At 40.6% G+C, this 21,112-nt stretch overlaps 1 protein-coding gene across 5 annotated transcripts in view; it reads left to right on the forward strand.

The window, feature by feature from the left end:
* The window catches only part of Scaf4 (SR-related CTD associated factor 4), a 61,555-nt gene that overhangs the window by 35,595 nt on the left and 4,848 nt on the right, over positions 1–21,112 (forward strand). For 2 of the 5 annotated variants that reach the window (XM_041678482.1, XM_041678484.1), the window contains exons 10-19: positions 625–990; positions 1,382–1,467; positions 2,360–2,550; positions 3,341–3,441; positions 3,848–3,961; positions 5,862–6,018; positions 7,355–7,512; positions 8,106–8,265; positions 8,352–8,438; positions 8,594–8,785. In XM_041678482.1, coding sequence (XP_041534416.1) covers positions 625–990; positions 1,382–1,467; positions 2,360–2,550; positions 3,341–3,441; positions 3,848–3,961; positions 5,862–6,018; positions 7,355–7,512; positions 8,106–8,265; positions 8,352–8,438; positions 8,594–8,785 — 1,612 coding nt within the window. The remainder of the gene's footprint in view (positions 1–624; positions 991–1,381; positions 1,468–2,359; positions 2,551–3,340; positions 3,442–3,847; positions 3,962–5,861; positions 6,019–7,354; positions 7,513–8,105; positions 8,266–8,351; positions 8,439–8,593; positions 8,786–21,112) is intronic. The other 3 variants (XM_041678486.1, XM_041678485.1, XM_041678487.1) reach the window with 3 other exon arrangements.

Genomic DNA, 21,112 nt, shown 5'->3' on the forward strand with positions numbered 1-21,112 from the left:
GCCTTTGGTAGACTTTTTTAAATTGCCCACATAGGAATGACATTAACACACAGTCCCAGCATTTGAGGTACTGAGACAGAAGAATTGTATGTTTCAGGCCAACCTGGGTTACACTGTAAGACCATTTAATTTGTTGTTTTGTTTTGAACTTGTTTCTTTGTAGTTCTGTCTGTCCTAGAATTCCATTTTAAACAAGCCTGGTCTTTAACATATGACACTCAGGTGTATACCATCATGCCTAGCAAACAAAATACTGTTTTTTTTTTCAGGAATCTAGAAATTACAGCCATTTTTTTCTTCTGTTATAAAAACTTACTTACTGTTAAAAAGTTGAAGGAAGATGATTTGTAATTGAGTACCTCTTTGGCTAAGGGCTAGCCTGTCACACTGCTACCTTGGGTAAATAAAACAGTATCTTGAATCACTGTTGAGAATTGTGAGTCTTAGAACCTGTCATCTATGTCATACTTGAATATGTAATAGTGGTTTCGAGAAAAGTTAGACATAGAGAAATTAAGTTGCTTTTCTTAATTAAAATTTAATGGTTTTATATAAACTAACTTCAAAATTACTTTAGGCTGCTGATACTTAAAATAGATTTAACTCTTTTTTTTAAAATGAAAGGTTCCACTTCCTCCTAATGGACAGATGCCAGGATTTGGGCTTCTCTCTGCACCTCCATTTCCTCCCATGCCACAGCCTGGAATGCCGCAGCCTGGGATGGCCCAGCCTGGGATGCCTCAGCCTGGGATGCCTCAGCCTGGGATGCCGCAGCCTGGGATGGCCCAACCTGGGATGCCGCAGCCTGGGATGGCCCAACCTGGGATGCCGCAGCCTGGGATGGCCCAACCTGGGATGCCGCAGCCTGGGATGGCTCAACCTGGGATGCCGCAGCCTGGAATTCCACCCCCAACGCCACCAGTACAACCAACTTTCCAACCTACTTTTCAGCCACAAAATGAACCCCTTTCACAAAAACCACATCAGCAGGTAATAGTTTGTGGGTTGATTTATATGCACATTCCTTCTTCTTTGTCTGCTGTTTTGATTTTTCAATATGTTGAAGATCTTTGGGCACTCGTTAACCCTTTGTTCTAAAAGCTGAGTGGAAGTCGCACACCACAGTACTATAAACTGTGAGTGCTGAAGCTAGTGTGTGTAGGCGCTTAGTTCACAGTGTTTTATGGTGTTCTGTTAAAGTGTCGTTTGTACAGAGTAACTTCCCCTCGGTTTTCATACTGTCGAAAGGTTTTGTTTTTCCCTCAGTGGTGGCTAGTTAGTAATTGGTATGACTAGAAAATTAGTATTTCTAAGATTTTTGGCCTCTTGCCCTTACGATTTCCAGATTTCTCATTTTCTGATTTTTTTTTTTTTTTTAAAGGAAATGGAAGTAGAACAGCCTTGTATCCCAGAGGTTAAGCGGCACGTGCCAGAGAGCAGAAAATCGAGATCTAGGTCAGCATCCAGGTAACTTAAAGGAAAGCTGCAGCTGTGTGTCAGGAGACAGAAGAGTCAGTTATACTGCTTTCTTTAGTTTTGTGTTGAGATAGATAGGGTCTCACTCAGCGTGTGTAGAGCAGGATGGCCTTCAACTTCGAGCAATTCACCTACCTTGTCTTCTGTGTCCTGGGATTAAAGATATGTCCACCATGCCTAGTTTGAGGTTTTCCTGATATTCACAGTGTTAACCCTTGATCCATAAGCAGAAGACGTCAAAAGTAATGCTGTTTTTTATTGTTTTAGTCCCATCTTGGGTTTTAGTTATTTGGTAAAGTGCTTTCCTAGTGTGCTTAAAGCCCTGGACTCCATCATTAGCACTTCACGATCTGGTGGTATATACCTATAATCCCAGCCTTTGGGCGTCAGAAGTTGGAGGCCAGCTTGGGATATATGAGACCCTGTCTCAAAAGACTCAAAAAAGTAAAAATGTCTTCAGATCCAAAGCTCTTCTTCACCTACATTTCATCTGGGTTGATTTAGTGCCGGTGAGTATATGGTTTTGTAGGAGTTATATGTTCAAGTGTTGCCAACAAACGTGGAAATGTCATAGTATTCACAGTTCAAGTGTGTTTTCAATTGCTAAAGAGAAGACATTTGTAGAAGAAGGTAATAGTAGCAGCTGTATTTCCAGCCCTGAGGACTGGCTTCTTAATCATGCAGATGGAATTGTGGGCAATGTTCAACAGAGTACAGTCACAAGTGGTCTAGCCATGTTTACTTGTGTTTGAATTATATCCATGCAGTCCCTGTTAACTGAGTTCTTGTAGAGTCAAACATTCACCTGGTGTGTTTCATTTTTCAACTTAATATGTTTACCTTTTTTCTTTGTGCTTCCATCTCATTGATGAAAATGTATTAGGTCACCAAAAAGAAGAAGATCTAGATCTGGCTCTAGGTCTCGGAGATCCCGCCACCGACGTTCTCGGTCCCGGTCCAGGGACAGGCGCCGGCACTCACCTCGGTCTCGATCTCAAGAAAGACGGGATCGAGAAAAAGAGAGGGAACGGCGACAAAAAGGCCTCCCTCAGATCAAGTCAGAAACTGCAAGTGGTAAGTAATGAACCTTTCTGCACACTTACTTTGTCTTTTCATGGTGTGGGTTAAGATGTTTTATGACTGTTAGCAAAGCCATCAATGAAACTTTATCATTATGATTCAGTTTTATTCTGAATAGTGTTTCCTTATGTCTTCCTTGTGTACTGCACAGTCTTAGTGCTTCTTTATACAAGAAGGTGTCTTTCCACTGGCATAACTATGTCCTTCTTTGATAAAGATTTAGCCGTTTATAAATTATGTTAGCTTGTGCTACCTCTTGATTTTCATCATTTTCAAATATGTATAGTTGGAAATACTCTTTTTGTAAATCATTAACTATTACAATTTAATTCATAATAGTGATCAGTATTTACAATGAGACTCATACATAGGAGACACCATAAAAAAACTCAGGTTAGGAGTGAGTGCCTATACATGTTAATGGCTGGGTTGCTTGGCAATAGAGACTCAGGTTCAAGTCAAGAGTGACATCTTCACAGTGTAAAAGAGCATTATCCTATAACATTCTGTTCTTTGCCGGCAGATAATGACAGGCAAGTTACTTAGGACCTGGGTTTTCATGAGCATTTTTAGGTCTAGTCACAAAGTAACCATTGTTTTTCCAATTTAATGTCCTGGTTAATTTCTAAATACCTAATTTTCTAAACTCTTTAAGTGTCTAAAATTTATAAATGGGTATTCCTATTTAAACTTTGACATTGTAATGTCACGTAGAAATGCCATATAATGATGTGCTGTTCTGCTTGGGATAAAATGACTGTTCTCATCACTGATTTACTTTCAGTTTGTAGTACCACACTGTGGGTGGGACAGCTGGACAAAAGGACTACTCAGCAGGATGTTGCCAGTCTCTTAGAAGAGTTTGGTCCTATTGAATCAATTAATGTGAGTACTTACTGCCCTAAGGGTGCTGATTAAGATATGCTCAGTTCTTGTTGAGACTCTTGCATAGGCTTGTAGGAGGCAGCTGCAGGCTGGGCTTCTCCTGCTCACTTTAACATTCTCTGTAGTTATTTCTTGCACAGCCATGTTTAAGTTAAAATGTTTTTCTTGGAAAGTATGTAACAGAATTTGCACAACTCAATTAAAACCAAATTGAATGAGTTTAACCCTCCAGGTCTGTCTTTGAGGGTGGGAGGGGGACACCCACCTTTGTTCGCAATCAGCAAGTGCTTGGCAAGACCTTGAGCTCTTGTGCACTGATGAGGGGGTCTATTGCTACTGGCTGGGGTCTGTGCCAGGGTCTTTGTTTTTGTCATTGCCTTGTGTAATGCTGAAATATTTTGGACAGATGATTCCTCCCAGAGGTTGTGCCTATATCGTAATGGTTCACAGGCAGGATGCATACCGTGCCCTGCAGAAACTGAGCCGGGGAAACTATAAAGTGAACCAGAAATCCATAAAGGTACATTTTTATCATTTATAAAAGAGTTTAATGCAGAATTATATGGAGTTTTGGGGGGATTTCTTTTAACTATAATTTTGCTGCTTGGAAATGGCCTGAGTCATAAAAGCCTCCTTAAAAAGGCGGGCGGTGGTGGCGCACACCTTTAATCCCAGCACTCGGGAGGCGGAGGCAGGTGGATCTCTGTGAGTTCGAGGCCAGCCTGGTCTACAAGAGCTAGTTCCAGGACAGGCTCCAAAAAGCTACGGAGAAACCCTGTCTCGAAAATCCTCCTAAAAGCAGTTGCACATTAGTTGACATACAGTTTTATGTGACAATTTCCTTAGTTTCTTTTTGATTAAGAAAGTTTTTTTTTCATGCAGTGTATTCTAATCAAGCTTTTCTCTCCCAGATCCTACCCCACCCCCAATTCCATACCCTCTCTCTTTAAAAAACAAGCAACAACCCAAAGGGGAAGCACAGAAAACATCATACACTCCATAGATGCAGAATCCAAAACACACAAGCAAAAGATCAGTGAGACAGAAATGCCCAACAAAGCAGCTGAAGACCAAGTTCCCTCACCCCCACCCCCAAAAAATAAACCCAAACTTGTTTAGTGTTGGCATCCACTGCTGGGCGTGGGGCCTCCCCTGAAGTTACTACATCTAGGGAGACTCCCTTAGAAAAGGGTTTTTCCTTTGTAAGAAGATTTCAATTGCAGATGACTTCTTGGTTAGAGGTGGGAGCCACGTCTGCTTCCCTTTCTCAGTGCTGGCTTGAACTAGAGTCTCTAATATCCTTCATTTTTCTCTTCCACATAGTTCCCTGAGCCCTGAGGGGTATTGATGAAGCTTCCCATTTAGGACTTCTGGGTCTTTGTGTTATCTCCCATCAATTGCAAGAAGCTTCTCTGGTGATGGCCTAGCAAGGCACTGATCTGTGGATATACAAGAATACCATTAGGAGTCATTTTATTGTTAAGCTGACATAACTTTTTTTCCTTGGATTGTCAAGACAGGGTTTCTCTAACATTAGAGCCTATTCTGGAACTCCCTCTTGTAGACCAGGCTGGCCTTGAATTGACAGAGATCCACCTGCCTCTTTCTCCCAGGTGCTGGAATTAAAGGTGTGCACTGCCACCACCTGATGCTAACATAAAATTCTTTTTTTTTTTTTAATATTTATTTATTTATTATGTATACAATATTCTGTCTGTGTGTATGTCTGCAGGCTAGAAATTTAACCAAGATCTTAATGTAGGCTAGATAAGCACTCTGTCACTGCCTCCGGCCAGCATATTTATGTTCTTGTGTCGTTTAGAAACAGGTCTCAGACTGGCCTTGAACTCAGCTCCTAATCCTCCTTCATCTAAGTACTGGGATTACAGCATGCAATACCACATCTATCTAGCTTTAACTGGAGCTTTAAAGATAATATTTTCTAGTAAATTTTTTTATTTAAAAACGTGAATGTTCCACAACTTAAGGTTTGCCATCTCTCCGTTGAATTAACTGGTAAAAATATCGACAGACATAAAGAAAAATACAAGCACACAAACAACCATCTCTGAGGGGTCCAATTCAGTGTTACCCTGTGTTAGCACCTTCGTCTACCCTGGTGTATACTGTAAAAAGATGTTGCCATATCTGTAGACCTTGAGTGGTCTACAGTGCAGTGGGCTTCTTCTTGATGAACTTTTTCTTTGTTGTATGCCGGCTCTGCTGGGTGTGAAGAGATTTCTATCGTGAGGCAAAATGAGAAGACAGAAGAGCCACTAACATAAGTGCTATACGGGGGCAGCAGTCCAGGGTGCTCACTGCCTGCATTGCTCAGATGAGTAGAGTGACGGGGATGTGAATTCTGAAGACTTCTGACCCACTTTCCTTTTCCTTTCTTTGTGTATTTTCACTGGTTATAGATTGCCTGGGCCTTAAACAAAGGAATAAAGGCAGATTATAAGCAGTATTGGGATGTTGAATTGGGTGTTACTTATGTCCCGTGGGACAAAGTCAAACCTGAGGAGCTGGAGAGTTTTTGTGAAGGAGGAATGTTGGACAGTGACACACTTAACCCAGGTAAAACAATGTTTAACTTCTTTCACAGTTCATGGTCGTGTAACAAACAACTTTATTCTTTGCACTAGGAAGAATTTTGGGTGATCTTAAAGTTCCAGGTATAAGCTAGTCTCTCTACTGTTAATTGAAGATACGGTAACCTTTATCTGTCTAAGATGTTAGCATAAAATACAGACCCTGGTTAAATCCTGACTGTTAGACTTAATAATTAGAACTTTGCATTAAAAATGGACTGCTTAGACTCCAGTTGCACATCAGTGGTATAGACTGAGAATCAGGAGATACCTGTAAAACCAGAGCCCTTTGAGTACTAGAAGCATTTCAGGGTGCAGACACTGATTAGAGATGCTTACCAGTAAGATACAAGTGTTTAAAGCCCCACTTTGACCCCAGATATTTGTGGTGATGCTCAACTCTGTATTATGTTTCAATTCATGTTTTATAATAGGTCTTTTGAGAAAGTTAAGCATCCCAAGAAAACACACATTCACACACATGTATTGGACCAGGAAGTTGATTTGTTTGTGGATAGTAATATTATGAGTGCTGGGTTATTAGTAAGATTGTGGTGGAGATAATGGATGTTTAAGAAGTGTTAACTTGACCACCAGAAGGAGGGAAAGTGGTGTGATGATGCTAAAGTGCCCACCCCCTTGGATAATGCATGTTTTCATGTAGGAGGAGCTAGATTTCTCTTCAGGCAGATGAGCCTACCATGCCCCAGTTAAGCCCCAGAATGCAAAATGTTTTTTCTTGCCTAGAAGATGGTGGAAGGGTGTTATAAGAAGGCTGCTAGCTTGTTTTCCTGGCTGCCCGGCAGCTCAGCCCCAAAATAACCACTCAGAAACTATATCAATTAAATCACTGCTTGGCCCATTAGCTCTAGCTTCTTATTGGCTAACTCTTACATCTTAATTTAACCCGTATCTATTAACCTGCATCACCAGCGGCTCCATGGCTTCTCCCTGACTCCACCTTCTTCCTCCCAGCGTTCAGTTTAGTTTTCCCCACCTATCTAAGTTCTTCTCTGCTATAGGTTCAAAGCAGTTTCTTTATTCATTAATGGTAATCACAGCACACAAAGGGGAATCCCACACCAGAAGGGTGTCTTCAGTATTTTTTTAGTGTTAGGGAGAGACTGAGAAGACAGGCATTAGAAGTGGATGTGTCTGGATTCATCCATTCTGCTTACATATTTCTGTTGTCAATTTGAATAATTACTGAAAATTAGTGTAGGGATTTCTTTAATGAAGCTGTTATTTTCTAATTTTCAATGTTCATTTCTATATTTAAAGTTGTAAGTGAAAATGCTAAACGTTTCCTGTTACATTCATAGATTGGAAAGGCATCCCCAAGAAGTCTGAAAATGAAGTTGCTCAAAATGGAGGTGCAGAAGCCTCCCACACAGATCCAGTGTCACCCGTACCTAAGCCTTTGCCTGTGCCTGTCCCTCCTATTCCTGTTCCTGCACCTATCACAGTGCCCCCTCCACAGGTAGGGCTGTCAAGAACATGATTTAAAACTTTAAGGGTCTGAAAGGTTGCTTTTTAAATCTTACTGTTCTGTCTAAAAGTGAATACTAATTTTTCACATTTTGATATATCACCTCTATTTTTGAACAACTTTTTTCATGAATGTCAATAAAACAATTAATTTAGATTGTTTCACAAGTGTTATTTGGATGACTCAGTACCCTGACTTAGAGTGTCTTAGATATTGAAATCCAGAACCACTAGTAATTTGATTTGAACATTGTTTATCTTAGCCTACTACATAAGTTGTCAGCTGTTCTTTCTTAGACTTGTATTTTCCAATTTTTAAACAATTCTGCCTTAGAATATTTTTAAATGTCTCCTATGCTGTCAGAACACCGGTAGAACCCAATGAAATGCAGTGTAAATGGCCAACTCACAGGAGAAGCAGAGCTTAGATTTATAGCATTTAGGTAGGCACAGGTTACCTACCATCTTTTTAATCTAATAAATGTAGTGGTATAATAAAATTTTAAAAATAACTGCTTTTATTTTCTTGGTGCACATACACTGTATTTGAGAGTAGCTAGATATGTATTTGGCTTTTCTTTCCAGGTCCCACCTCATCAACCGGGCCCTCCTGTAGTTGGTGCTCTCCAGCCACCTGCTTTCACACCTCCCTTAGGAATCCCCCCTCCAGGCTTTGGCCCTGGCGTTCCTCCTCCTCCACCACCATTTTTGCGCCCAGGATTCAACCCGATGCATTTACCACCAGGTACACTGGCACAGCTGAGACTACCGACAGTTTGGGGCTCTTGATAAAATGAGCAGAAGGCATTGACCTGATTTCTCTTGCCCTAGGTTTTCTTCCTCCTGGACCCCCACCTCCTATAACTCCACCAGTATCCATTCCTCCTCCTCACACTCCACCAATAAGCATCCCGAACTGTAAGCATGTCTTTCCTCTGTGTTGGCTTGATGTCTTGGAGTTGGGGTAGGAGGGGAAGTGAGCACATAGTAGGGTCTGTAGTCTGGTTAAAGGTTGTTGACTGGAAACATACCTCTTACTCAGCTTCACATGTCAATGTAATTATATTCCTTAGCTGCTATCGCTGGTATAAATGAAGACACTACAAAAGACTTATCTATTGGAAATCCCATTCCAACAGTGGTGTCTGGGGCTAGAGGAAACGCCGAGTCTGGTGACAGTGCGAAAATGTATGGCTCTGCTGTGCCACCTGCTGCACCCACGAGTCTGCCTACCCCTCCTGTAACCCAGCCTGTTTCACTTCTTGGTAAGTTAATTATTTTTTTGTTGTTAGTTTTTTTTTGCCCCTTCAAGTTTGGCTTGGAAGATCTTAAATGGTTTGTGCAGTTCCACTTTACCAGGAGACATCTTCATGGGTGCCATTATGGCCCAGTTGTCTTCAGCAAAACATTTTCATCTGCACATGTTAATTTGATACAAAAAAAATCAATTAAAGTAATTTCTATGAAAGAAATGGTTATATGTTCTTAACATGATTCCAGACTTTCAGCTCTGAGCAGCTGGTTTCTCATATATAATTCTCTGTTCTTATTCCTCTAAAAATCCTGGAAATTTTTTTTTAATATATAGACTGGCAAGTCCATCATCTATGATAATCTTAACAGACTGGTGTTGTTTTCTGTGTGAGGGATGTACAGTGAGGTTAGAGCTGAGGCCATTCTCACCGGCTCCTGGGTTTCCTTCTGCTGGAGCTGCTCCTTCCCACAGCCACATCGTTGCAGTCAAGGGAGGTACAGCCTGGAGGTTTCCCAGTTATCCTTGTGAGGGTGTACTCTAGTTTGCTTCAGTTACATTAAGTACATCAATAGTTTTTATGATAACCATCTTTTAAGTTAAAAATTTGTATTTGAAGTGATATCACCAAGTATAGTTCATATTTGATTCTCCTAATGGGAAGTTAATGCTTCTGTATGGGTCCTTTTTATTTTCAGAGTGTATGTGTGTGCACATTTGCTTTCAGAATCTTGCTTTAGGAAAGACTCTTGCTGACCTGAGATGTAGGATTGTGGGACAGTGGTTTCAGGTAGAGCACTTCACTTTATACAAAAATCTTCTGGATTGAAGTTTTTACTTTGTACCCCATAAGTAGTGAAAAATGCCAATTTCTTTTTAAGGTGAAGTTAGGACTGCTCTTTAGTGTACATAATGAATTTACTTTTAATTTCCTTAGTATACAGAGGAAGGACTGTTTGTTAGAGGAGGATTTGGGGAGATGAATTGTTTAATGAAGGGTTGGTTCAAAGCTTGCACTGTATGGGGATGGCATGGAAGGACACACCACTGGACTGGGAAATAAGGAAAAACAACATTGCCAGACCTCACTAGGTTACAGCTATTTTTTGTATTTCTAGTGTAGTTGTACAAGTATCTGATGTAGTTTTCTAATTGGCCCTTTCCTACACACCCTCTCCACCTATGCACGTCTCTGCCTTGGAAGAGAATCTTGTCCAAGGGCCGTGGTTGTTAGGCTCCTTGAACTGTTACAAAATTGTGTGTATTTGTCATTTTCTTTGGACTTCATAACTTCACTGAATGAGTAGAAAGATTTCATGATCTGCAAGAGTTTGCTAGCTACTGCTTGTAAGTAGTCCTGTTTGGAGTGAGTACCTGTTTCTATCTATTTCTTACTATCACCCAACAGACACTTTAACCTTTGCAACCAACATGAAACAAGTGAAACAAGTCAAGGTTAATTTGGCATGTGCAACATTGCTGAGGAGCACTGAAGTGTTCTCATTACCTCACACACCTTTCTGTGGATTCGCTCACAGGAGAGCTCACTGATTCCATAAGTGAGGTGGGATAGGGAAATGGGAGACTTTTAATGTGGGCTCTTTGATTTTGGTTATCTTTGTCTATAACTTAGAAAATATAAATTGGAAAATGAAGGGTTATTCAAATTCTGGAAGGTTTAAAATTTGAATCAAAGTAAAAACAGAAACTATTTTATTAAAATCAATTCTTTAAACTAACATGAAATAGTCTAGTTCCAGTTAACAGAAGGAAACATCTGGAAACGTGCTGGGCCTTGTGGCACTGTGTTCCCAGAACTCGGGAGGCTGAGGTCCAAGGATCTTGAGTTGGATGCCAGCCTGAGCTACGTAGCAAGCCCCTGTCTCTGAGAAAGAAATCTTGAAAAAAAAAAAAATGGTCACATAAATCTTGACCTTTCAGAGAAATGAGTTTTGGTTTTCTTATTAATACAAAGGTCTAATATGAAAATATTCTTGACCTGATTTTTACATTGTAGTAAAGCAAGCCCTTTGAAGAGGTGAATGGGTTTCTCCCCTGAGCTGCCATTGTGCTCATTCCAAGGCTTCTGGCATGGTGGCCCTAGTCCCTCACAGTCCCACCCTTCCAGCATTCTTCTCTTGCCTTTAGTTGCCATCTCATACTGCCATCTGTCACAAGAGTCAAAAAGGAATCCGACCCCTGCAGTATTCCTTGGACATACCTGTCACCAGTAAATTTCAATAAGTTCTCACCCATACCTCTCTGCCTGCTTGAGAGGGTGAGCTTTTTTCAAGTGAGATGTTTTTCCTTTTTTGTTGTTGTTGTTTTGTTTTTGTGTGTGTGCAAATAAAGGAGAATTTATACAAAAGAATCACAGTTCCACCACTTGGGAACGCAAGAATCACATTATGGTATCACAGTGGACCGGGAGCTGGTTGCCGGTGTAATCCTCCTGTGGGAGCACGGAGACTAGATGCTCCCTCTCTTATTGGTGCTCTAATGTGTACTGTAAGTCTGTAGAAGGAGATGCTGTGTTGACCAGAACACCTTAAACCTCTAGAGGCTAATGCTGAAGTCCCATTTCTTCGTCTGTAAAGGGGATACGATGGCATCGACACGCCAGGGTGTGGTGGTGATTCAGTGGCTAACATACAAAACTGCCACCTGGGAGGCATTTAGTGAACAGTGGGTGCTATCACAGGTAAGAAATGCCATAGGTGTGCTTAGGACATCTAGAAACAAGTGTTTATACTCCAGTCTGTGATGACACTGCTGAGCTCTGACTCATTATAAGCTCTGGTTTGCTCTCAAGGAGAAAGCAAGATTTTTGGAACAATAGTCTTTGTATAGTTGCTTGTGCATTTGAAGGAAGATAAGACCAGATCACAAGCAATCAAATTCCATTGTTTGACTTATTCAGAAAATATGTTAAATCATAGCAGCATTTTACTTATTAGCACAACTCAGTATTGAAGGTCTCTACATAGTAGGTACCAAATAGTTTTCTTGCAGTGTGTCGGTATTTTTGAAGCGACACAAGCCTGTCAAATGTTAAGCCGATCAAAATTTCACACTGAGGACTAGTTGTAATGGGAAGGAAGACAGTGAAGTGCCTGGTGCTGCTGTTGATTTCTGTCATCAGATTTGAGTTTAGGTGTTAGTTTGTAGGTAACTTTACTGTTTCTAGAGCTGAGCTGAGGTGCACACCTCCCCCCTCAGTAAATTGAATTTGGAAGAACATAAGCTTCCATCATATTTTTAAAAATATTTTGATTCTTTGAATAATGCTCATCATTTGAAAATAATAAACGACTAGGCATACAACAAGTATTCGTTATTATTTGATTTTAAAGAACACTGTGTTTAGTTAGCATCTCATGGGCCAAAGTAGCTGAAATCAGTAGTGGTTTTGTCAAACCTAAAGATGACATCTACAGTTGTCAGTCATCTCGGAGAGAAGATGGTGGCAATTCAGTTCATCCCTTTGATTGTATGAGCATTTATGTTTGCCTTTCAAATCCGTTGTATGATATGTATTGCTAATATTATGTACAGCGTATTTATTAAAAAGTTAATTGTAAATGTAAAGTTTGGGTTACTTTGGTGTTCCAAACAATAAAAAAGTACACAAAAAATTGTTTGTTTGTGTTACCTATCTGTCCTGTGTTACAAGGATATCCAGAGTATGCTTCAGACACAAACTGCCAGGTGGCGTGAATTCCTCTGTGGGAAGTGAAGCCACTTCCTGATACATGCACGCACTTGTTAATTCTCAATACGAAGCGATTGTCACCTCACCTTCCCTGCTTTTGTCACACTAATGCAGATGGTGAAGTTTGTAAATAAAATTTGACTTCTGAGAATAATCTTACAAATGGGGGTTACTTTTTCTCTGCTCTAAGTCACAGTGTTTTTGAAGCCAGACTCACATGTTGATGGCCCATTAGTGGAGTTACTGGTCCATGGGTTGATACCCTTGAGTCTCTACCTAGCTGCAGCAGGCATTTAAACTGATCTCGGACTAGGGCACCGCAAGAAAAATTGAAAATTAAATTGTTTAGTAAATTATACTAAAATGTTTTTGATTTTTATATCATTAAGTTAGGAGCCCTAAAATGTGCCTAGAAGTCTTCCCTACATTTTGCTGATTGTTTCAACATGGGTATTTGATTTCTGATGGTTTAGCTTTGGATTTCTCTGCTCAATCTTGAAGTTTATAATTTTTATAGCTAGTAATTTAAACAGCATTTAAATTAGAGCATTACAGCACCAATCTGCTAGTTGCATACTAGTTATAATATTAAACAGCAATAGAAAATTAGAGGAATTACATTTTTCTTTTTTTTTTTTTGAGAGTAATGCCTGATTTATAAAAACAGTGCATTTTGATACTTTTATACTGAACTTTTGTATGGTTACATTAAATTACAAGCTGGAAGGATATACCAGAAGGCCTCTTGACATTGTCTTCTAAGAGTATTCTTTTCAGAGCATTAAACGTACCTAAATTGGTGTTCTAAACACTAATATGTTGTTCCTCTCGTCACTAGTATCACATAGAAATGACTTTGAAATATTCCTCACAGTGCCTTCAGTTTGATATATACAATATTATTCAGAGGATGGACTGGATAAGGCAAAAATAATGGTTAAATCTGTAGCAGAAATTTGCCTAGGATATGAATTTATGCACGAATACAATATGTTATCGCAAAAGGTGAAGCTCTTCAAAGAGAACACGAGGAAAATAGTGTGTGAAACTTCCAAGGGCTTGCACATTGTCTCCATGTCTCCTGAGGCTGTCACTAGGAAGTCCAAGGTTTGTTCACTAGCCTGAAGAGAACCTGTCATCTTGTTTCTAAGGGACATTTTTTGAAGAGTAGGAGGGCATAAACTTGGGAATCTAGATAGGTTTTGATAGACACAGATATTGCTGTGAAGAGTTTCAGGTAAGACTTGTCTGGCTAACACTAAAAGACTGTCTACAGAAAATTATGTTGAATAATAGAAGCTAACTATGTATCAAGTTTACTAGCCAGTAGTGTAATTTTCCATTAAAATCATAGATGTGTCTATTGGTTGACATAAAGTAGTTAGCAAGTAGCACAAAAATGATTTTAAAAAGTAGTTATAAATGGTGCAGACTAATAGCTATACAAAGTCTAAAAAGATCCAAGCCGTCTTTAAAAAATGACTGTCTGATCAGATATCATTTAAAATTCTTGAGTCCATATATGGTATGACTTTTGACAAGACATCTCAGTATACCTTCTTCCTTAGCTTAAAAAGTCTCCCATTTCTCCGAAAGATTTCTGGTGACATGTTAAGGTCCCGTTTGTAACAGTAAATGGAATGTGCTTTCTCTTACTCTTGACAATGACCTTTAGCTTCCAACATGGTCCACTGTGAACATTGTCTGGGAGTGTTCTCAAGGTAAATGTTCATAAATATCATGAATTGGTGAGTCTAGGAGGGAGGAAACCCAAATGTTGGTTGTATTGTTGTGTCAGGGTTTTGAATGTAGGATATCAAAAACAAAATGCCTTTTGTTGGTTGATTGATTAAATAAATACTTTGTATATTTGCCTACAGATAAGGCATTGGTTGAGAAGTTAAGGGTTGTTGGTAGTGAGCTGGAGGGAGATGTAGTTCAGTACACTTGACTCGTGTGTACTAGTTCCTTGGTTAGATTCCCAGCAGTACACATAAAAATGAAATGAGTGGCCGATAGATGTTTTCCTCGGGTGTAAGAACCCTTCCCCATGGAAAATACTACAGTGACCATTCTCTCGGTCAAATTAAAAAACAAGTAGCAGTCAATTTCAATTAAGAAAAAAACTTAAAAAGTGACGTAGTTTTCAAAGTTCAGGATCTCCCAGGTTTGTTATGTTGAAAAGATTCTCACCATTTTGGGACCCATAGCCTCTGCTCTCATCGGCGGTATCTTCTTGATGAGATTGCTCATCACCTCTGCGACCACCGTTCAAGTGTCAGTGTTACTTCTGGGTCTGCGTCTACTGAGAACCTACTCCGTATCGAGTATCCCTTCAGGTGCTAAAGAGAGCAGAATGAACAAAATGAGATCTGTCTCTCTGGTGTTTATTCCTTTGGATAAAAAGTAAACTAATATTATCACATGGAGTCATCCAATGAAGAGAGAAGAAAAGTAGAGGTGGTGTGTTAGGGGTGAAGACATTGAAGATATTGAAATGTGCCATTTGTTATCAGTAAGATGGCCAGAGTGGGCATTTGGAGGAAGTAACATTGAGAAAGAAAACCAAGTAGAGGAGAGAGGAAAATAAGCCACGTAAGTACTGAGATTTGGCATTTCGGGCACACCAACAAAAGAGAGAACCTGGACTAAGAAGCAACTTTACCTGGAGGAGCCACGAGGAACTGGTAGAGCTGGAACAGAGCAATATCAGGCTGACAGATGAGTGTAGGGGAGTTGTGGGAGTCAGGGCATGCAGAGCGAAGTAGTGCTAGGTTTTAAGACAGGCCTTTTTTTGAGGAACAGTCTGGGAGCTGATACAGTAGTTTGTCATCTGAATGCATTTTAAAGGTAGGCCATTCAGGACTGCCCACTTTTTAAGTATGTGCTATTCGTACACTTGTCACATGTACATGAGCAGTTGGTGCTATGACTTTGATTCTTGAGATGCACAAATCTCAGGGGTGCTGGCTATTTTGGAGTGTGAGGGTCATATTTACGTGCTCTTTTAATTTTGTCCAGGTGCAAGTGCCAAGTACACTGGCTAAATTATAAAGGGGAACACTCACACCATTAGATAAGGATAATATTTAATGTCACAGAGGCCTGTGAGTTTCAGAAACAGTTGGTATATGGACATAGCCCTAGAATCCTTAAAGCATTTCACAGTTGAGACTAGGATGCCGGCGCTAAAGGACATAGACCGTACTTGGCAGGATCTCCAAGGAGTTGGTGCGCATTAATGAGTTGCTGGAGAAGCAAAGGGAGGAAAAAGCTCCCAGGGTCTCATGGCAACAGATGACGGAATTAAAGTCATGGTAACCTGCATTGGGAGCCTGGCATTTAGCCACTCATGTACTGTTTTATCCAGCAAAGGGTAGAGAAGGTGTAGCCAGTGGACTAGAACATGAAGAAGTAATCTGGAGGCCATGCAAGGGCAAAGGGTGAAAAGATAAGCTCCCAAGTGCCATCACTGTTGGCTAAAAAAAAAAAAAGTCTTGGTATGGTGGCTCATGGCTGTAATCCCCAAACCCAGCAAGTAGGAGAAGCAGAAGAATCCTAAATTGGAAGCCAGCCTGGAGCATGTAACAAGCTGTCTCAAAACTAAGTGCTGAGTCTTGGCAGCAGGACTTAACAAAATGAAGGCTCTTAGTGACTTGAGAAAAGTTCACTGAAATGAAAGATTTGTAATCCTGATGTAGGGACAGAGAATGGGGGTGAGGAAATATATATAGACGTGATTCTTTTTTTTTAAACCCTGAGGAGAGTTGTTTTATAGGGACAAATGGTAGGTGAATGCTGAAAGATGGAAGAGAAAGAAAGTGAGTTTCTTCATTTTTATTCCTAAATAGTGGGTGATTCTGGAGAAGCTAGTCTGAGAGAGAACCGAAGGGTAGTGTAGGGTAGCTTAGTAGAGAGGTGAGAGTGGGGCCAGCATGGAGCAGAGCAAGGGGCTTTGATGTTGCACAGGCATAAAACTGACACGGGGCAAGTAGGCTTTGGAGGTTTCAGGGTCAGGTGGGAAAGTAACAGAAGGTGGTTTTGCAACAAGAAAAAAAGGTACAATAAAACAAAATGGTATGTTCATACAATGGAAGAATATTTGGTATTAAGTACTTGTTCGTGCTACAGAACTTGGATGAGCCTTGGAAAAATGCCAAGTGGAAGGAGCCACTCACAAAGGACTACGTATTGTATGACATTGTATGATTTCTTTCTTTTTTTTTTCTTTTTCTTTTGAAAATGCTGGTTAGTAGACAAATTCACAGAATAAAAAAATAGCTGGGTGGACTGGGGGAGGGGGAGATGATTCATAGAGCAGGCTTTCTTCTAAGGATAATGAAAGTATTCTGAAAGCACAAAGGCCATTGGCTTGAGGTTTTTATATGAGCACATTTAGAATGTGGAAAAGTTAACCACAAAGCAAACCAGCTATACCTGGTAGACTAAGGAGAAGCATTAACCTATGAAATAGATGCCCTAGATATGGGACTGTGAATTGACTGGGAAAATGGAGAGTTGCTGATGAGAGAAAAAATGTGTTCTGTATTTAAGAGTTTAATTTCTTGAGTCAGTTTGCTTGGGCTTGGGGTGGGAAAGATTTGACTTCCATGCTTAGGCCCAAATTTAAATTAGTATTGGGGGTGAAGGCATAGCTGTGTGAAGTCCTGTGATCAGTCTCCAGTGTCACAAATTTTTAAAAAATACCAGTGTTGGGAATTTTCTAGGAATCTATGATGGGAGGGAATCAAGGACTAATAGGAAGGAGATAATTGAGGAAGTCTCAAGAGAGGATCCTGGGCAGGGTGGTTGGGATTTGGATTGAGTGATAGTTGTTAGTGACGAAGCTTCCATTACCTGCTAGAGGTGAAGCAGTGGCTGCAATGGAATAGAAGGCCAGGTTAGCCAAGTAGAGATTGAGGGACAGATTCTAGGCCATGTACACTTGGTGCTTCTGGTCCTCACCTCTGCACATGGGAGGTCCGTCTGTTCTTTAAAGATCCATTTATGTTTCATGCCCTCTGTGGGACTCCGCTGAAAGCCCTTGTGTGTGTGTGTTTCTATGTATCCTTTTCACATCAGGTGTTGAGGACAACCTCCTAACACCTGTCCCTTAGTCACCATGGTGTGCTGTCTCTGTAATTTAATCGTGAAACAGCCATTTTGGGGATCATTAGGAAATTGGTTAGTTTGCTGGTGTGTTTTAAGTTAAACAGACTTAGGTGTAATTGTGTTTGTTGTCCCACCAACACCACTTTACCCCACATTGCCATAGAACCCTGGCTAGTCTGGAGCCCAGCATCCTTATGCCTCCACAGTCTGAGGCAGGCATTTCAATGTTTTATTTCCAACCTGCTCCCAAGCTTTGTTTACTAAGAATTTGTGAGTGTGATGTGTTAGCTCCCCAGGTCTGAGCTTTTTGTTTAATATTGGCCAATATTAATGCTGTGACTCTGCTCTGCCTGCTGAGCCCTATGTATTAGTATGAGTAAGCTCATACTAATCTACCTATTAGGGTCTGGGCGGCCAAAAAACGAATGAGCAGCCTCCAGACAATGCCTATGTGTATACATGACTTGCTGCCTACACATCCAGCAAGGTAGTCTGTTAAAATAGGACATTTCTTATTGATCTCCTAAAATTGTTTTCTGCATTCTTCATCTTGCATTGACACCTTTATTCATGCAGAGATCTGTGTTTCTTAATTCCAGAACTCAGTCCTGCCCACTAACTGCCATCAGTCTGTCTCCTACCCTAGTTCCTGTCTTTTGTCCTTCTTGGGGGGTAAGAACCTAATAGTCTGGCCCTCTTTGCTTTTTGTATACCACTTACCAGAAAGTTTTCAAAACCAACGGGATCATCCTCTGCTCATGATCCCTCTTTGGTTTCCTCCATTAAATAGGCAAAGACCAGATTCTTTATTATGGCATTCAAGGCCCCTACATTGCCTTGGCTGACCCAAGCAGCTTCATAAGCCTTGTCTATGGGTAGGGTCTCCTTCCTTTGCATCAGAGGTCGTCTGCCTCACGGGAGTACTGAGCTGTTGTGAAAGCTCCCAACCCCCTCCCCTCTATTACACTCTCTCCTACCCATGCTGGTTTTGTATTTTTTTCTGCCTCTCCTTCAGACTCAAAATCAGGCCTCTTCTGTGATTTCTATTCAGGTCTGCATTGTTGGTTAGCCCAACCCTCTCTGTGCCATCTGTAGCACATTACTACAGATTGAAAGGAAGATTACTTTTTAATCCTCAAATGAGTTAATAGTAAAGTTTTGGTTTATTTGTTTTTTACTTTATAACTACCTATTCTAGATAAACCTAATTAAACATAATTATGGCCAGCATATCTTTTTTACTTTACGAATCTGTATTGCACTGGTGTGTAATGCCAGCCTAGATTCCCTAGCAAAAGTTAACGTTACCTGTGTGCCTACTAAAAGATTCACCGTATACATTTTAATTATATCCTTTATTACAGAAGCAGTATAGTTTTGCAAAAACAGCAAAAGGAGCTGCAGTTAAAGGGGTAGGGAGCTGAGTTTACCCAGTATCTGAGGGCCAGTGGTGTATGTGATCTATAAATGTTACTTCTTCCCTGTACCCCGTGAGGACAGCCTTTCTGACACATCTTCCCAGCTGATAGAATGAAAAGGATTTAGTTGTTTACTATTTAGAACAAATACCAAATAGGAAGATCCATGTGTAGAAAGGAGATTTGGGCAGGTGTTTTGTGTCCTTTTTAAGTGTACTTTATGGGAGGTTTAAATACATGATTACTGCAGATTGGCCCAGTTTATTCCTGAATCTTGAAATCCACCCTATTAAAGACTTACAAGTGGTCCTAGGGATAGTCACTTACATTTAATAAAGACTCTCATTTTATCCTCTGTGATAGGGAGTTGGCCTTACATCTTCCATCCACTGTCTGCTTGGTGTTTAAGGACTCACCGTTGCCTGGCATGAGGTCTAACTTTGATTTCTCAGACTTGTCTGAGTACTTAGAGCATTTTGAGATTGTCCCCAAGCGCCTATAGATGAGCACGGGAAGATGCCACAGCAACCTAACAGCATGCATTGGTTCTCTTAGTCCTTGAGAACAAACTTTTTCTAATAACTGTACTGCAAGCACTGGCTGCATTTGCCACTTCAGTATTTTAGTCTTAGTCTAGTCGATAGTCTGTATTATTTTTATTGTCTAGGATTTTCTGGTGGCATTCTGAAAGTCCTTGCCAAATTTACCCATTTTACAGGGCTTCTCAACTTACAACCTTACATTGGGAGTGTCATTGGCCTAAAATTCTTTTTAGCTACTAAACTTTTACTTTAAATTATAATTGATATTGGAAGAACATGGATTTAAAATACTCTGCTCGCTTGGTGGTGGTGGCACACGCCTTTAATCCCAGTACTCAGGAAGCGGAAGCAGGCAGGCAGATCTCTGAGGCCAGCATGGTATACAGAGCAGCAAGTTCCAGGACTGGCTCCAAAGCTACTGGGAGACCCTGTCTTGAAAAACAAAAAACAACAACAAAGTGGAAATGTTGTGCTTAGTCCTGTTTGTTTAGTCACTAAACAAAATGTGTCTAGTGATAGTATCTGCAGTTACCTCAGCAGGCACTGAGCTCTGTCATACTTTAAGTGACAGGTACATGTCAAAAGTAACTCCAAGCGTGGTGATCCACCATCTTTAATTCCAGCACTGGGGAGGCAGAGATAGGCAGATCTCTTGAGTTTGAGGTCAACCTGGTCTACAGAGCAGCAAGTTCCAGGACAGCCAGGGTCACATAGTAAAAAACCCTGTCTTGAAAAAACAAAAAATAAACAAAAGGCAACTCCTGAGTAGACCATGTTTGTGTACTAGAGGACTTTGTTGTTATGTAAATATGTGGCTGAGTTAAAATAGTGTAAGCTGGTGTTCATACATTGCGTGGGCTCGTACATGGGTCACAGCTGAAGTAGGAGTTTTGGTTCCTTGGTAGTACTGGTGCATATAGAAAACAGAGGCCCTTGCAGGGCTTGCTAGTTTTCTACAATACTGACTCAAGTTACACACCTGAAATTAACAGTGTATTTCTGTCATAAAGGCACTTATGACCACTGTCAGCTGATGGTCATAATCCCAGTCTTCCTCACAGACTTTGGTACATGGGCAGATGAGTGACTGCTACCTCTTACTATCTGGAGCCTTTTCTAATGGCTTTTTGATCATAGTGGCTTTTGCTCTTTGTATTTGAAAAGAAATAGATGTGATACCTGTTTATCAGGACCAAAAGAAATCCTTGTTTCTTGTTTTTCCCTCCTCCTGTAAATGCTGGGTTGAACTTACATAATTACAGGGCCAGGATGAGCAGGCTTCCCTACAGACCAGAAACAGGCAGCGAGCTAGTGACTAACCAGCATCAGCATCGTCAGTCTTGCTGCCTTTGGGAGAAGAGTAGAGGGTATATGGCCAAGGATCAATTCCAGCCCTCGTGTTGACCTAGTGGATGACACTTTCAGCAGGGCTTAGAAAAAAACTGAAAAATAAGCTTTATGTGCATATGGATCTTTATCATAGGTCCTAGAATGATGGTGGATACTGCATGGTAACTACACAGCGTAGTCTAACAGAGTGGACACATTAAGACATG

Source organism: Microtus oregoni, unplaced genomic scaffold (genome assembly GCF_018167655.1).
Source record: "Microtus oregoni isolate MIOR12 unplaced genomic scaffold, Mior012 000030F_ref0000283, whole genome shotgun sequence".
NCBI lineage: Eukaryota > Metazoa > Chordata > Mammalia > Rodentia > Cricetidae > Microtus > Microtus oregoni.